General features: G+C 37.0%; 1 protein-coding gene across 2 annotated transcripts in view; it reads right to left on the reverse strand.

The window, feature by feature from the left end:
• Positions 1–19,534, reverse strand: part of LOC142158866 (putative phospholipid-transporting ATPase IIB) — a 272,638-nt gene that overhangs the window by 43,223 nt on the left and 209,881 nt on the right. For both annotated transcript variants that reach the window (XM_075213200.1, XM_075213199.1), the window contains exons 16-18: positions 8,521–8,682; positions 2,922–3,014; positions 84–167 (exon numbers count right to left, since the gene is read on the reverse strand). In XM_075213200.1, coding sequence (XP_075069301.1) covers positions 84–167; positions 2,922–3,014; positions 8,521–8,682 — 339 coding nt within the window. The remainder of the gene's footprint in view (positions 1–83; positions 168–2,921; positions 3,015–8,520; positions 8,683–19,534) is intronic.

Here is a 19,534-nt window from a genome sequence, read left to right on the forward strand (position 1 = left end):
GGACTTCCTCGGAACCCTGGTGGGCCAGTCGGACCCTGCAGTAACTGTATCAAACCAGAAGGGTAAAACAAAGCTGTACATACCTCAAAATCTTGATACTGTTCTTCAGTTAATGATTTTTTGGCAACAACTAGAGTACGAAGTCCTTCTCTGGCCATGTTTCCACACTAGACAAAATATAGTAAAGAAATATTGTAATTGAAATTGCAGTATTCTTAACTATTATCAGCTTTGAAATTTAAGCTTTTCAAATTGTAATATGGCACATTTTGACAGGCAATGTCAGAACAATAGAAATACCTTTAAATATGTGGGGCATCTGGTAATTTGTGTGCAGTCATTCTGTTCTGTTTGGGTGAAGTCCTACGTAATGTTTTATATTTACTCTCGCAGGCTACCTACCTACATCATCGCTCCACTGGCTTATGAGATTTAGGAATATGTCAGTGTAATTTAGTAATTTATTATCTTTTGTAGCGCATGCAATTTTAAGTTATTTGCACATTGGTGCATTTAAACGGCCAATGTTCCACTCCTTTTTCTAAACCATAAGCGCATAAGAAATGGAGGGAGAGTCACAAAATCATAAGTAGTCACACAATGTTTTTAACTAAACTGATGAGGAGGCAGAGGTGGAGAAGAACCTGCTCTATTTTCCTCAATCCATGTTCATCATTTGTTTTGTCATATAGTGTACACAAGAAGATATAGATTAGAACATGAATGGATTAAATCCACTCATGTGCACATACACTTACTCAGCACTACGCACATAATGTTTCAGTCACAGAAACTGTGCCTAGCTAGTTTAGGTCCTTGTACAAGGTGACATGAAGTTAACATTGGGATTCAAGATTGGGCTTCCAGTAAATCTTTCAATATCATGGTAGTCAGTGTATTTACTAACTAAGCTTGCTAAATACAGTAAAATATCTAAAATTTTGAAGAGGCTTCATTATATAGTGTTTTACTCATAATGCAAAAACCAATCGTTATCCTGCACCTCAAATTACATTGGTTGAAATGTACATTCAAAGTGGAAAATACGTAAATACACTGGCTACCAGTGACATACTTTTTTGACAAATGTTCTGTCAACGTTTCAATTTTCAAATAATTACCAAACTATTGACAGTAACTGCTATAAAGCTTTTATAAAACATTGTTTATGTATGTAACGTCACACATTAGAAGTACTTCTAGTCCATATAACTATTACAAATAATCATCTATCAACTGTCTTCTAAAAAACATAAGCTTAATAAATGTCATTGGTGAAAAAGGTCTATTGATTTGACCTCATATTGCAAAATAAATTAAACCAAGTTTTTTTTCTTACAATTAATTATGCATCATTATCGCCAAAAGTAATTTTTATGACATTTTGCTAGGTCTTCAGGGAGTTTAATTTAATCATGCCACTGATTAAGTGAAACTGGCCTGCAGCATATATTGATTCATATTGCCAATACCATCATCAACATATGCATGGTGATCACTCTATTACTATATTGTCAGTACAGAGTGTTAGATTAAGATGATTACAGACAAACAAAGACAGAAAATAAGCTGTGAACAAAACACAATGCTCTGCAAATCTTTCACAGGGAAGTGGAGATGAACATTATGTCCACCTGTACTCACTGTGGGGGAGATGGTTACTGACATATACACACATTGGCAAAATTATACAGCTGCATTTCATTGTATGAATAAATAACTATTTCAATTAATAAGGTAGTTTCACATTACTGTATAGAGCATGTGCTTGTCAGGTACTGACTTGTTCTATGTATTTTAATCATCATTTTAATAATCAGCTTTTAGACACTGAACATACTAAAACAGAAAAATACTACTAAATAATACTTTTTTATTGAAATAAAATAGATTAAATGCAAAGTTACATATATGCAATATTACATAAAGCTACAATTTATAATGGAGCAAAGTACTGAGATCAGTGGTATTTGATCAGCTGATTTATCTGTAGGCAGGGTAGCAGTATGCAACAAAAACACTTGCTTACTAAAATCCAGATGTTAAAGAAGAAAGGAGTTGTCAGATTTGTATCAATTTATCTTCTATAGCATTGACCACGCTCACCAATTTATTGCAAGGTGATAACCTCTATCAAAATCCAGCCACTCATATTTGACTGGTTAAATAAAACATCTAACAATGCTGGTGTCTGGGACCTTATGCTTTGATGCTTTGCACATGTTTCATATGCTAAAAGAACTTGCATTATCCACCAAAAGATCAACTACTAAAAGGACCATCTCCGACATGACTTATTACACTTGAAGCCTCCCTGTAGTTGTCTTGGCGACTTTATAATAATGAATCAGTGTTAAAAAAAATGTGATTTTAGGACCTTTCTAAGTAGTCTTTTTATCCAGCTTGATGGTTTAGCTTTGGATTATGAAGCCCCATTGTAACTGGACCCCTTAAAATGATCTCCACTCCAAAATAAAATAAGAATGCAAACTTCACATAAGCTGTGTAGCATATTAATGAATTATTGGTTGGATTACCCAACTATCTTTTTGTGACATCACAGTGTTGGCAATTTAACATCAGTATTTATAGAAAAAGGACAGGCACAGTTAATCACTTCACCTTCTATTATTAGTGTTGCTGATTTGTAAGGAACCACAGTGCTCCTTAGCATCTGACAGAGGGAAAACAGAACATACATAAAACAGGGACATCCAAAGTAGACAAAATCAAGGGAGACATGAAACAACAGGTGTAGAACATTAGATTATTGACTTAAGCACTGCCTGTTGGACATCACTCTTTGATGGTCTTCAGTGAATACAGTATGAATAATGCAGAACAAGTGTGCAATATACATTTAAATAACTGTTATTTGATTGCATAACTTAAGCCCCAAGTGAGACTTTCTTAAGTCTTACCTCTTCTTCTAACCAGTCATTATACTGTACAATGCTAGCCATGGCAACATCAGCACCTTTCATGTAGAATGTGATATCCCCTGAGGACTCCTCCTGAAATAAGAGGCAGAACTTAGAGATAATTTGAGATATGTATGTTGATTCAGTTTTGCTAATGTCGGTTAACAAAAACATTTGATATTGGATTCTATCCATCAACGTAGGGCGTGGTAGAGAAGGGCAGCACCACACAATTGGTGTGTAATATTAGTCTAGCTACTGTGTTGAAAATGAATTATAGGGGTGAACGTCTGTAAAGGAGAAGACCAGTAAGAAGGGAATTGGAAGTCAGTGCAGGAGAATATGAGGAGTTTTTGCAAGTGTCTTCTGTAAGATACGTGCAGACTCTGGAGATGCTTCTTAGATGAATATAACATGATTTAAAGAGAGACTGAATGTGGGGAACATAGGACAGTTCTAAATCAAAGATAACACCTAGGCAGCAAACTTGATGGGTAGAGTTTTTTTGTCATGCTGTCAATATAAAGAGATATGTCAGGTAACTAGCCTATGTTGAGCGGTAGAAAGATTAATAGACACGTTTTGGAAAGATTGAATAGTGAGAGAATATCCAAGATTGATTGTCAAAAAGACATTCAGTAATGTGGGCCAACATAGACTCTTAAAGATCCGGAGAGGATACATAAATGTTGGTGTCATTTGCACAGGTGATACTGAAATTCAAAAGTGCACCAGGATAGACCTTGGCAATGTACCATTTGTATGAGAAGTGAGTGATCAACAGTGTTAAATATAGCAGTCAAAGAGAACCGTTTAAGTCAGTGCACTCTATGAGGTGAGTGGAGGCAAGTCACTCAAGAACTTTGGAGAGATGGGACAATAATCTGAGAGAGAATTTGGGTCATAAATTGATTTTTTTTTGCTTTTACCTAAAATAAGCAAAACAACCCATTAAAGTCCTGCTTCCAGTGAGTGGTAAAAATAAAATAAAACTCTGAAAATTAATATAAATAACTATATATATATATATATATATATATATATATATATATATATATATTATACTATTATAACATAATGGACAAGCGAAATGAATAAACCATAAATATTATATTTAGCACAAATGGACTTCGTAATCTTGGTCCACTTCTATAAATCATCTGAGCTAAAAGATGTTGCTCAGTCATGATACTACTCACTGATTACAACACTAGAACACTATGATCTATGGGTTAGTATGGAGGTGGAGCAGTAGCCAATATTAAGCTTTCCAGAAAATAAACAGCATGTTTAAGCACTATTCCGTATTAAATGATCACACTTCTCTGCCAACATTCTTACATGGAATATAGTTTCCTCACTCTTCTTTTGCATATGGATAGAATAAAGGACAGAATAGCCCTAGATCCAGCATTACTTAGATCCCTTACAATACAATTAATTACATTTTTCCTGAGGTGTTTCTTTATCAAGGATAATTTGCTCAAAGGCATCCCTGGTCCAGGGCAGAACTATCCTAGTGAGGGGATAACAACTGTATTTGTAAGAGGAGAGAGTCAATCTGGCAGGTGGCAGAGTAGAAACAAAGAAGAAGCTCAAATAAATGTAGAATCGAGTGCAAATAAGAAAATCACCATGCTGTTTTTTCATGGATGAGGATAACATTTTAAGCCCTACTGAAACAACATTAATTTTACTGCATGCTAAACAATTTACATTTCTCTTTGGAGTCTTTCAATGATTCGTATTTTGCACCTTTGAGGAGAGCACTTTAAACACACAAAAGTGACCCATGTAATAAAAACAATCCAAAGTGTTCCCTCAGTCTCATGATAAATTTATGCCATAAGTTAAACCATGAATGAAGTCAAATCTAGTCAAGCCCAGGTGTGCAAGTTGGGTGTGTATGTATGTGTATATATATATATATATATATATATATATATATATATACACAGGGCTACCTAGAGAAATTTAGGGACCCGGTACAGCAACTTCATGGGGCCCCCCTTATAGTTGAGCTTGGTGAAAAAAGTGTAGCGATGGCGCAAAACTGGGAGTGGTCGTACAATTGGGGGTGTGGCAGTGCCTCATTGGGGTCGTGTCTAGCAGGTGAAAAGCCCTAGGCCACCCTCTTACAGAAAAATGCATTTCTCACACATACCCCCTCTGTCCAACAGCTTTGCTCACATATGTCCCCTCTGCCCGCATGCTTTAATTACATGTGCCTACCTCTGCCCATATGCTTTAATCACACTTGCCCCCTCTCTGACAAGTAGCTATAGTCACAAATATCCAGCACACCTTCTCACCTTATTCTCCACTATCCAGCAGCCCGCCCGCACTGTGAACCATGTGACCGCTGCAGTCACATGACCTGACGTCTGAAGGTACCTGAGCTGAAGGCGATTTAGCCACTACCGATCCCACCTGCACCCGCGGGTGCGCGCTCGAGCGACACCCAAAAGCAAAAAAAAAAAAATAGGTCTTCAGTGGGGCCCCGGGTTATTTGTAGCCACCACCCTCTCGGCGGCCCTGTATATTTATATATAAAATAACGTCTCATTTTATGAGGCTAATATCATATTACCAGTAATGGGACCAGCAAAAAAACATTATGCCGCACAGTAGTGCCCCCGTTCACATCATGCCTCATAAATGTGCACCTAATTCATATCATGCCACATAGTTGTGCCCACAACTCATATCATGCCTCATAGCTGTGCCCCCAATTCATAGTATGCCAGAGTTGCCCCTAGAAATTCATAGTATGCCACAGTTGCCCCCAGAAATTGACAGTATGCCACAGTTGCCCCCAGAAAGTCATAGTATGCCACTGTTGCCCCCAGAAAGTCATAGTATACCAAGTATATGTGCCCCTCAATTTGCTGCTCTTACTTACCTTTGGAGACTCGTTTTCCTCCAGAAACCCGGAGCTGCTTCAATAAAACAGCCGGTGATGGTTGAAACAGAGCTTGCGCAGAAGCTTTGTTTAGACCGTCATTGGCTGCTTTACTGAAGCAGCTTCAGCACCGGCGTGCCAGATAAAAGCGGTCAGCGTGCCACGTCTGGCACGCGTGTCGGGGGTTGCCGACCCCTGGACTAGGCCTACTGAGGAATCCATGTTTCTCCTTGCTAACTGGTCAGCAAAGTGGAGTGACCATTGTAAAGTGTCAGTACAAAATAGGGGGGTAATATCTGCGCAAATACCCAGTGTAAATAGGTGATGGCTGCCAAAGATCGGAGACAATGTAAAGGGGGGGGGACCCCTCCCCCCTGGGTAAATCTGAAATAACCACAAGTAAACTTGGGGTAGTCCCCAGGCGCCTATACAAAAACAATGAAATTTAGTGGGCGAAATAGGTATTTATTTGAATGAATCCATAGTAGTAAATTTGAAGGCATAGAATATATTCCCTTCTATGGCTGCGATGTTAAAAATATATATACACAAAAATTGTGAAACACAACAAACTTTCAGCAGTCTTGCTGATAAATAAAGCTCCCAAGAGAATAGGCTGCAGTATGTTGAATGGATCATAAAATCAAAAGTAGTTGCAGAGTTCCAAACAATGGTACAATAGCCATGTGCATAGGCCCAAAACAACAATGGGTGTTGTAGTTGCTTTCATGGCAAAAACAAACAGTCTCTGTGTATAGTGCACCAGGATAAAGTCAATATGAATAGAATGAAATAAAAGCGGCTCCAATTCTGGTCCCGTATGGGATTTGGTGCGTTTATTACATTTCTTTATTATATCTAGTTTTCTCTCATTTGGGGGACTTTTGAATATATACCTGAGAGACTGAAAGGAACCTGCCGTTACAATTGAATCTATTCATCGTAAAGCTTCAATTGCTGCATCTGGTCCAATAAGACCTTCCATTGGATAATCCGTTTTTAAAGACTATAAAAGGAGGCCAAGTGGCCTTTGCTAAACCATCCTGATGAAGCCCTTTACTGGGCGAAACGCGTAGGTTAACCCATTCCAATCGGATTAACCGACACTCAGCAGCACTTACACTTCTCATCGTTAAGCCGACTGCAAGTTTACACAGACCGGATAGCAACTACCGCATGCGCGAACTCTCAACTTTCACTCGGCAGCTGGATTCCCTTCAGCGCGGACAGAGATTCATACATCAGCTCCCCCGAACGGACGTCTGAAAGACAGATTCTGCAAAGCGGGGTGAGTTTGCTTCGCTTATCGTTCCTTTTGCCCTCATGTGGTGAATTGGAGCCGCTTTTATTTCATTCTATTCATATTGACTTTATCCTGGTGCACTATACACAGCGACTGTTTGTTTTTGCCATGAAAGCAACTACAACACCCATTGTTGTTTTGGGCCTATGCACATGGCTATTGTACCATTGTTTGGAACTCTGCAACTACTTTTGATTTTATGATCCATTCAACATACTGCAGCCTATTCTCTTGTGAGCTTTATTTATCAGCAAGACTGCTGAAAGTTTGTTGTGTTTCACAATTTTTGTGTATATATATTTTTAACATCGCAGCCATAGAAGGGAATATATTCTATGCCTTCAATTTTACTACTATGGATTCATACAAATAAATACCTATTTCGCCCACTAAACTTCATTGTTTTTGTATAGGCGCCTGGGGACTACCCCAAGTTTACTTGTGGTTATTTTAGATTGTACAGTGTCAGCTGTGCATGTTCTCGCTGATGACAGCTTTGGTTTTCAGAAGAAGAAACAGTGTTTCCCCTAACAGGTGAAGCCCTAGCACCATGCCCATTGCACATTTGCTGCTTTTTGCAGACGGATATGAAAAAATGTTCAACAGTACTTTCATTTGCAGAGGCGCAGAGAGAATATAATGCAAGGGCTTAGGATATACTATGCAGGAAAGGAAGCGAGGAGGGGGGGGGGGGGGTGGGGGGAGTGTTTGTAATGCACTGTAATTGAAATAACATAAAACATTTATATGTCATGTTAACAGTTTCCTGACAGAATTATTCACAGAAGTGATTACAATATCAAGAATGAATGCTCTAAATACTGAAATTTGTTGAAAGAAATATAGAATACACAGTACTTTGCCTTGCACAGTGGTAAAAAAAAAAAAAAATTAAACCAAAGTTAACTTGAAACATAAACTATATCCAATCATCCAATAATAAGGAAATGATTAATGGATTCTTTAGTCTACCGGAAAATTACTATTTCTCCTAAGATTTGTAATCATAACTTTCAGATAAAAAGACTTCGTATATATTAAAATGACTTTCACTCATTGGACCTTGTGACCTGTCTAACAGGCTGTGCAGTCTCTGCAATGAGTTTACTTTTACTTAAATATCAACTGGAATTTTTTATTTTAAAATACAATTGGTACTTTAACTGATCTTCATTATTTTGGGTGTTAAAAAAGGCCACTGACAAATATATTTCACCATTGTTTATCAATATAAAAAAGGAATTCCATTGCATGTTATTCATTGTATTGTTCACAAAATATCAGATTTATGTTTATTTTACTTAATCTCATAATTAATCAATAAAGTAACCCCACATCTTCACCCTGCTCACACCACTCACCATTAAAAAAAAAAAAAAGTAGAGATTCCTTACTCTGACTATGATGCCCATACGTTTGCTCTCTGAAGTAAAAGGAAATATCTGGAGAATAAAGAATGTCAGAATCTGTCCACTGGGGGTTTTAAGCTGCATTGAAGTCAAATCTCTGTTGACAAGAGTGAGGCCAACACTTTCAGTCCACTGCACAAGTGCCACCTGTATAAAAAAAAACATCACATTGCAGGTGTAAATTATATTTATAGTAATATAGTAAACATATACATCTGCTTTAATGGCAAAAATGACATTTCATTAATTCTACTTGTTACTGAAGTTAACTGAAAGGCTTAATTTCTCTGACAGGCTTGGGTTCACCAACTCCCTGACATAGGTATGAACGACAGGTCTACAGTGTTTTCTGTGTAGTACTTTATTTATCCAAATAACATTTGATATAAAACTGCATACACTTTACAGAAGAGGTGGCCCAAAATACCATCACTTCCAAAGACATACTGTCCAGATCCACACAACTTGCCAATTGTACTAATGCTTTCATGTACTAAAGCAAAGAGCATGGACAAAACTAAATTTATACATATGCAATCACATATCTGCTTCTTGGGATTTGGGGTTTCTGGATAATGGGGTTATAAATAAGTTTGATTACCATGCCTAAAACCTATTAAATTACATGTCAAGTGACAATCTTATCATAATTAAATTGTTCAGCAGTGCTCCACACAGTGACTGTGATAAAAAAAAACACTTGGTGAACATGGCTGTATTATGTATAAAAAGAAAACCTGAGCAGCTGCAATTACTTCCTCTCTGGTTTCATAGAATATCTGGATAATGGGTTAATGGATGATAGATCCCATTTACTGCAACTATAAAGTTGTGAAATTATATATTTATGTAATTTTAGTAATAAATTTATTCTATTTTTTGTTAGTCCTGAAGAGAAATACAATTGTGATTCTTCTTCAAATTAGAGCCTATATAATGAGATAGATTTCCTTATAACAAGAATCAGACACTATAAACAATACCCAATAGTATGTTGATAAAATATAGATCATGTAATTAGTTATGTATTGTAATGTAGCTTCAAATAAATAAAACCAGTCTAGACTGCTACCAAACAAATAAAAGCAATGTATTTCAAGTCACAGTGGTCAATAAAATTGATGAATGAATTGATGATGCCAGTACAATATATTAAAGAGAGTTAATTTCACTAACAATAAAATAATTAAACTGGCGAGAGGAAAAATAATACTTTTAGTTATACAGTGGAAAGAGAATATTGTATTCTTATGCTTAACAAAAAGAAAGTGTGAGTATTTCTATAATTAGAGATTCTCAACTATGCATACAGTTAGGGTTGTCTTAACGCATGGGCATGCTGGGCAGCTGCCCGGGGGCCCCACGAGCATTGGGGCCCCATTGGTTTGCCAACATTTCAGTATATTATTCCAGGAGATTTATTCAGAACTTTCAAACCCTCTTTATTAAAACATTTAGCTGGACTAATCACCTTAGTATCAGCTGTTATCTGTACATGCCAATACTTGATGAAAACAACGTACACATACTAATTGTAAATAAGTGGGTGAGTGGTTGTGTAGGTAGGGCACCAGTACACTGTTTTTACGGGGGTATATAATGCTGTTAAGACAGCCCTGCATACAGTATTTTTCTGAGACAGAAAATCTTAATTTTGCTTGACGATTATCATCAGTCTGTCATTTCTTTAGGAAGAATGGCAATGGATGATATACATCTCTGCCTTCTTATTCAATGTGTCAAAAACTATTTTTAAATTTTATAATTAAAAGGTACATATAGATATTTTTTGGAAGAATTGTATTCAGAACCCCATAAATTATTTCCACAGACTGTCCTTTTATATGAGTCTATAAACTTCCTATCCTACCCTGGATATCTGCCTAACATTACTTTGTTACATTTACTCTGACAGATAGATAATGGTATGTTATGAAGATCATCACATAGTTAGAGACCAGGACTAGACCCATAGCTGGGATAAATTACATCTCCGGGTAATTCATCCTGGAGATGTAATTAATCCCATGGAGATATGGATGGATGGACAAATGCCCAGTCTGCAAGCCACAGTCAGAATAAATAATCTGCCCATTGGGCTCAAGCAATTTTGGATCTGGGGCACTGCCACAAAATGTGCCATATACTGCTCAAATACTCTGCAACCCTGAAGCTGGAGAAGGGAGGGGAACCTTAAAACATGTAGCACAGCTTTTCGGTGTCAAGTACCACTGTTCAAATAGGTAAAGAAGCTAGTGGCTTCTCCCAATAAAATAGGTAAAGAAGCTAGTGACTTCTCCCAATTAAATGGGTAAAGAAGCTAGTGGCTTCTCCCAATAAAATAGGTAAAGAAGCTAGTGACTTCTCCAAATCAAATAGGTAAATAAGCTAGTGGCTTCTCCCAATAAAATAGGTAAAGAAGCTAGTGGCTTCTCACAATAAAATAGGTCAAGAAGCTAGTGGCTTCTCCCAATAAAATAGGTAAAGAAGCTAGTGGCTTCTCCCAATAAAATAGGTAAATAAGCTAGTGGCTTCTCCCAATAAAATAGGTAAAGAAGCTAGTGGCTTCTCCCAATAAAATAGGTAAAGAAGCTAGTGACTTCTCCCAATTAAATAGGTAAAGAAGCTAGTGGCTTCTCCCAATAAAATTGGTAAAGAAGCTAATGGCTTCTCCCAATAAAATAGGTAAAGAAGCTAGTGACTTCTCCCAATAAAATAGGTAAAGAAGCTAGTGACTTCTCCCAATGCTGTTGATTGTAATGCAGATGTAAATGCAGCTTCTGGAATAATAACAATGTAGGGAGCTTGAAAGGGCTTTGTGAACAGTCTTGAATCATCTTAGTGATGTACTGAGGATCCAGAAGAGGTAGTAAATGCTATTTCTCAGTGGCCTCCATTAAGCTCAATCATGTATTCCAGCCACTCTGTGAGTCAAATTAAGGATGAACAATTCCTTTTGAGCAAATATAGAAACATTTGCACTTATAACATTGTTGTTCATTGCAATATAAATGTAAATTCAGCAACAAAGGTGACAGAATACTACATAAAAGACTTGTTTTAAACATATGCATATAGAGTTTCTGCTTTTGGGATATGATGAAGACCTTGAACACCTCATGCTATTTGTTTGCCACTAAGAATACCTTTTTAATTTTAACTATATGCTTATTCTAATGTAGTTGATCATGTTGTCAACATAGTTAATTATTATGATTCACCCTACCATTGCTGATCATACCTGGTCACAGGCCTATTTTATTTTTCTATGTTATTCACACAATTCTATATAAATTACATATACTTTATTCTAACACTAATTTTCTTTTTAATTTTTCACTAAGAATATTTGCACTTGGCACAGTGTTAAGCAGCTTGACTCTGCAATAGTTCATCTGGTTAAATACAACGAGATAATGCCCTTGCAGCCTAAAGATGTAACTGAAGTCAGTCACATCATTGAGGTACTTTGTGAAGAACCCCAGACATCATTGAGGTCCTTCAATGTACCTTTGGTGGAGGTGATAAGCACACTTTAAAATGAATATTAATATTGTCATCCATTTATATGGTGCCACAAAATTCTGCCGCTCTATACCATGAGAAAGAGCATAGAACAAAGATATAGGCACAATACAGGTCATTCAGAAAGCATAAAAGTAAGAATAGAAAGTAATTAAGCATAATACTGTACATAATATGTAAAATGTGAACAAGGTGGGAGTGGACAAGACAGGAGAAGAAAAGTATAATGACCGAAATTTCAACATTATTTGTGTTTTGTGTGTATGATGTTTACAGTATTGTTTACATTATTTGCATAATCATAACATCCAATTTCTGAACATACTCAGAACATACAAATAAATGTGTTCTTTGCACTTTAATGTCCCCAAATAGCTGTATGTTCAACCTTTCAACATTTTATTGCCTGTTATTTTCTGAAGAAAGCCCTTCATTCACAGACACAATGCTTTGTAGACCTTTAAGCAGCAGCAGTGGTTTTTTTTTGACTTGCACATTTCAAATACTTACCACCTACTAACCTGAACTTTGGCTGCTGTTCCGACATTATCTGGTGGCAGCAACCCTATATATAATCTATTACAAAATGTCACTTTGAACTGTTCTAAAAACAACAGATTTAATCACATACTATGTAAAAGCTATTCTACAAAAGTAGTCCTAAGGTGTAAAAAGTCTGTAGCTCACAATATTTTTGACCAAAACGATGGGAGCTCCAATTCACTTTGAAATTCTGGCACACTTGTTAGCTTAAAATGACAATTAAAACAAAGCAGTAAATCAAACAGCATGAGCTTTTTAATTTTCATTAGCAGCAAGACATTAGTAAAATGATGTAGGACAATTACTCACGAAAAAAACGACTGCAGGTTTTAATGCAGTGACCTTTGGCTTTCCAGCAATGTATCGGATTCCAAGATATAACTTTTAACTACCTCATTCTTTCATATAGATTGTTGTTGCCAATACAGATAGATAACAATTGAATTACCAAGTCCTAAATTAACTAACCATTGAAACGATTTCAAGAAGATGAATGCGATTTATTTTGTACTTACTGATACGGGACACAGAAACGTGGGGCAGTCTGCAACTGTTGCATTTGCAGGAATTTTATATCAATTACATATTTAAGATAAGTACTGGAAACATTTGTAAGTTACTACTTTGATTGAGGCCGGGCATCCACTGGAATATATATATATATATATATATATATATATATATATTGCAACAAAAGACAGGCACGGCGCCTCAATGTGTATTATCAATTGATTATATATATAGACGGATGTAATAAGCTGCGTACCATGAGTTATTCGTAGGTCGTCTTAATTGTATATGGGAGATTCTCCTTCCGGGCTGTCCTCCCAATAAATCACAGCTCAGACAATGCAGAAAAAACAAAAAATAGCATAGAGTAGTACGGTCATGGTATATGTCACGCTTCTTGTGAACATGCACACCACCTATTTAGGTATCCTTATTGTGAGAAAGAAACCGTATATACCCAAGTGGAGATTCATATGCAATATATTAAACACCCACGTGATGTATATAATGAACTGCGTACCAGATGTTTTCAAGGTATAAGCATAGATGAATTCCTTGGATAATCAAATATATATTCTCTCCATCTCCCTCATTCATGGGCGGTTCGACTAACACTAATCAGTGTCTCTTTCCATTAGGATGTCACTTTGCAAAGTGCATGCAATTAAACGGGTTGCACTGATGTCTCCGCCGACTGATCGATAGCGGAACCCGGTCTTCCGGTCTGCCTATATATATATATATCTCACCAGTAGCCTTAATGACCAAGAGACATGTTCCCCAATACAACCATTCCACACAAGCCTGAGTAGCAGGGCAATCCATAATTGAATGGCGATGGCAGTGATTAGCAGGCCCATATTTAGATGTTGATGCCCCAAACACCGGGAATGAGAAAACATTACGTTAATGTGTTAAATGTGCACACAATATTTTCAGGTCCCTATATTCAACACCATATTCTCCATTATTTCACTCAGGAAATTATTTCACTCAGGAATTAACTGGTTGGTAAAGACTAAATAGCAAAGAAAATTAAAATGAAAGAAGCCAATAAAATGAACAGAAGTGGATTCCTATGCCGCCCCAATCATGCGCCTACCTTACTATTTATGACTGATCAGTATGACATTATACCTAATCTTATATGAATACATGGCTCTCATGTCATAAAATGCTCAGTTATCAAGGGTGAAGTGACTGTACTAAACTAATTAGGATTTTGACTACAAAAATGCATGTTGAAATGCTTATCTTCTGTATTTATTATACCTCATTTTTATTTAAAAGGGACATTTGATTGTATTGTCTATAAGCATGTTCAAACACTGCATGTTAAAACATTGAAACACATTTTATGCATTTATAGATCCATTTCAATATACTCATTATAGAAAAAAAAATGGACAAAAAAATTCAAGCTCTGTGCTTAAAAATAGGCATAAAATGGAAGTTCTGTTACAAGCCGCAGCCGTGCCTCAAGGTACCCCAACTCTGTTTATCTCTTAGCTAAGCCCGTCCGTCGCCATGATGACCGGACCGTCACTTCCTCTATGTCCCGGCCGTCACCGAGGCATGTTGGGAAGCCAGGCACATGTGCAGGTATTGTTTCCACTAACTGCCTTCTGAGGCTGATCTTCCCATTTGCTTAGCCTCCCTGCCACTTATAGCATTCTTCCCTGTGGATTGCTGATCTGCTTTGTATTGTCTGCTGACTCCGGATTGATTTCCTGTTACTGACCTTTGGTTTGTTCTAGATTCTGATGGTGCACTGATTTCCTGTCCTCTGGATTGTTATTTGGTTACTCCTGCTCACTGCCAGCCCTGATTGTTTGCCTGTTTTTTGGACCACTCTATCTTCTACAGACCCCTGACCTCGGACTGCTTCTGACTATCCGCTACCATCCAATCGGCCGCCTCCTATTTTCCCGCTGCTGTATTGCTCACAAGTTTAAACTACACTAGAGTTAAGAGCTGGGGGCATCTGAGTACCTGTGAGCGCAACAATCTCTATGGGAAAGACAGCTGCTATAGGCGAAGACCTCTATCACTAGTTCTACAAGCTTATCACAATAGTCGTTAGCCGTAACAAGCACAAAAAATTGCAAACAGTCGACGTACATTGTTATAGCTTTTTGGCTGAATTCCCAGTAGGGTAGGAAAAATTACCCTATCTAAGGTGACATCTATCAGAGGCCAGTGCAGTCTTTTACCCTGATTCTGTTCCTTTTTTTATCACAGCCCAAGCTGAAAACCGGGGCTGTGTGACGCTGTGGAGGGGGCGTGTGACTTACTGATGTTTTGAAGGCAAAGGGTGGTTACACCAAATATTGTTTTGATTTAGATTTCTCTTCTGTTCATTCACTTTGCAATTTTGTTAATTGATAAAAAAAAGCTATTAACAGTTCTATTTTTTTTTAAAGCATTCTTACTTTGCAGCATTTTTTACTACCTAAGAGATAAAACAAGTTTGTCTGAGCAGCTACAGCTCAGGATTGATAAGAATACAAACTTAAGTGAATTTGAGTAGTTTTACCAAACTAACAAATTGGTCTGATACTCCCAGGCAGGAAGCGTGAGCTTCCTGTGCTTATTTTGACTGACGTGTGTAACCTTTGAAACTTGCATCCATCAATCTGGACTATAATTATTCCAGCATTTTCTTTTAAATGCTATGGTTAGCCCTGTCTTACAAACAAACGCCTTACTTCCAGGATGTATATGTATCAATTTAAATAAAAAAGAAAAGAAAAAAAATAATCTTTTAAAAAGAAAAAGAAAAAGAAAATTCAGTAGACAGGTTTTGTTTAGTTTTTTTTCAGACTGGGTAATATAAGTGTATCTTATATAAAAAATGTGTATAAACAATTTACCATATTAATGAGTTGCTAAGATGTATTTGATTTTGCTCAATATAAAAAGTAGAGATGTTCACTGACCCCCGTATTCTGGTCTTGGTTTTGGATCTGGATACTTCGTGTTTTGGTTTTGGTTTTGGCAAATCCGCCCTTGTGTGTTTTAGTTCCCTATTTTTGTTTGCTAAAATCACATATTTTTGCTTTTTCCCCCCTCCATTATTATTATTAACCTCAATAACACTAATTTCAAGCCATTTGCAGTCCATTTTGACCACCTCACAGGTCACAATATTATTTGCATACACTTTCAAACAAAAGACTGCAGATTTAGAAGACCAAGGCTGCCAGACCTATTATTTCTGTTTCAGCATTGACAATTAGCAATGGAGCTCCCCTCGTTGTGTGTTACCTATATAACATAGTACAATGTGACTGCAGATTTAGAAGACCAAGTCTGCCAGACCTATTATTTCTATTTCAGCAATGACAATTAGCAATGGAGCTCTCCTGAATGTCACTGGAGACTTTGAAGAACACTGCTACCCCTCCTCTTTCTTTTCTACCTAAGACACTGCCCAACTGCACTAGAGAGTGCCAAGAACTGTGCTACCCCTTCTGTGTCCCTCTGTGAAATGGTGCTGGGTCGCCGTGGAAGGCGGTATTTATAGAATCCAAACCTTGCGAGATCCGACAAGGTAACAATGACATTTTGCCTCATTTTCAATTCTGAGGGCGTGCAAAAGCTGGCTCGGTACTCGGATCTGCTAAGTTCGGGTGTGTTCGGTTCTCGGGGAACCAAGCCTGAGCATTTCTAATAAAAAGCCATCCCTCTTCCTTTTATACACTGAAATAGAGGTTCTCTTATGGAAGTTCTCTCTATCCAAGCCTGCTGCAAGACACTTACAATAAAAAACACAATGCAGCATATGTTCGAAATGTGGAATTATCTTTATCACATGCAAAAAAGGGAGTATGCTTGTGTACAGCTCACTACAAATGACAATTTAATGACAGAAGCATTCAGCTGTCATTGTTTTAATTACAAGCATCGACTATTAAAATATAATACAATTATGACTTTAAAAATACTGCCTGAGCATTTGTTAAGACTGTCAGTCAATATCCCAGACAACATACAGAGCAGTTATTCTTCATAGGGCATCAAATGTCAGGCAAATGATGGTTTTATGCTACGGACAATGATTTTTTTCTTTGCATTGACAAAACAACAACAATTAGTCTTACTTCACTGAACCAATGCAAAAATGAATTAAACAAAATAGCATACCTCCTAACATTAAACAAACCAACACCAGTAACTAGTTTGTTTTGATTTAAAACAATACTTTCTGCTTGATTTTCACCACTCCATTTATAAAGTAGGGCTTCCTTTCAATAAATATTCTGCAAACTAATGCATATAGCAAGTCATTCTGCTCTGAGAACCGTCAATTTCTGTGTATTTGCTTACACAATATTGAGAATAAACTTGAATAGAACGACATCACTAGTGGCCAAAATATTCGTAGTGCTTACCAAGAAACACTCCTTGAATAACACATATCTCTGATTTTGAACTGTCCTTTGTTTAACCCTATATAATGTCTACAAATTACATTTTGTTCTTAGGATAACTAATGTTTTAGTACATATATGTCCCTTTAATAATGTCATTGTCTTAGAATTAAAAGATGCACTTCCATTCCAAATTTACGTTCACAGTCTGGCCTGTCAAGGACAGGAGGAACAGTTTATGATCTTTAGAAACACTTTCTTCGTGTAAAAGAAGGTCTTGAGCTGCAATTGAAATTGTTAACACAGCCAATGGTCGCTGCAGCAGAGCAGTTGTACTTTGCGGGTATTGGGACAGTATTTAGTGGGTATGGGCTTTACATATACTGTACTTTCTCTTTATACCTCCAATTTAAAACAAAGGCCAACAATGATGTTATTGATCTTAATATACATATTTTATAGTGTGAAAATAGCCATCGTATAGAGATGGGCATGCATTTATACTGAAGTACTTCTAAACTGTTTCTAGAGGCAAGGAAAGAATACAAAAACAGCAGAAGTGAGAAACAAGGACAGTACAGAGAATGAAGGCACAAGAAGGAGGAAAACAGATTGGGAACCTGTTAGCTCATGGTTAAGCCCCTCCCCTAGATCTATCATATAAAACCTTTCACTACTCCAACTGAACACTATCTAGCCAACCCTGGGAAATGCAGGCTCCTTATCATTATGACTCATAGCCACCCTCTCTGCAGCAATAGGCCCACACATTAGACAGTAATGGGTGTAGCATTTTTCCAATACTGTGCACCATGCTAAGGGGCCGATTCAATTTGGCCACGTTAGTGTAGGAATAATGCGACGCTAATTGTATTACCGTTAATACGGTAATTTTAACCCAGATTTTTGCTTGTGGCCCGAGGGTTGAGAGCAAAAATTACCGTACTAACGGTAATGCTGCACACTTTTACCGTAGTAACGGTAATAGTGCTCAGGTCGTGTTATTGCTGAAATAACGTGGCCAAATTGAATTGGTATATAAGTATGTTCTTTTTCATCAAACTGCATTCTATAGATTAACCTCTTGCTATACCAGCAATCTAAGATATCAATTTCTTTACAGGTATCACATTTTTGAATTAGCAATGCTCCCATGCCAAGTGGCCTTATGCAGCTTTCAAATTATACCATTAAGAAAAAAAAAGTGCCCAGAGCACAGTAAATCATATTAAAAACATAGCCTTAAATGGACAAAATGAATTTGTAGGTTGAAGTGCAGTGTGTTTTATTCTCTCTTTCAGTGGATTAGCGTAATACCCTTAGCACTGCTACTGCAATTGTAGCATAAGTGCAGAATATACAGCATTCACGGGCTGCTGATTAGGACAATAATTATAATACATAATAAAAAGGCAATAAATGTGTGGCTTATGGTAAGCAGTACTTAGCAAACAAGAACAATCAATGTTCAGTGGCCAAAAGAGGGCAAAGGTCTTTAAGGTCCCTGTTCACAGCATGTTGTTGAATTAGATGGACTTGTGACCTTTGCACTTTACTGCAGAATTTCCCTAGTTTATATCCTTTCATGATTGTTGATTACATTAAGTCAGCAATAGCTTTTCACGCTTGATGTGGACATACACTTATGACAATTAAAGCCCATGTAGTTATGATTTTGTCAATGGCTTTTCCTGCTTACAAGTAATGTTTATTATGCAGTGGCTGTACGCTGCACAAGTGATAGACACATGAAACTTTTTACCTTCTCTGAGAAAATGAAATATTGATCACTTATCATAAGAAACAATGAGCAGAGTATAATCAGACACCACATTTTGAATACTAAAAGAGAAACTAATCCAGCAGAGCTTAGACAATAATATAACGCATGTCCTGTGCTGTGTGTCTTCAGGTGACAGCTTGTTACCGACACGTACAGCAGGCCACGTCAAGCATAAAGAGCAAGCGGAAACATAACAGATACATGCCCTAGCACAAAATGAGCATTTTAATATAAGTCCTATATTAATGCATTAAATCATTATCTC

Source organism: Mixophyes fleayi, chromosome 5 (assembly GCF_038048845.1).
Source record: "Mixophyes fleayi isolate aMixFle1 chromosome 5, aMixFle1.hap1, whole genome shotgun sequence".
Lineage (NCBI taxonomy): Eukaryota > Metazoa > Chordata > Amphibia > Anura > Limnodynastidae > Mixophyes > Mixophyes fleayi.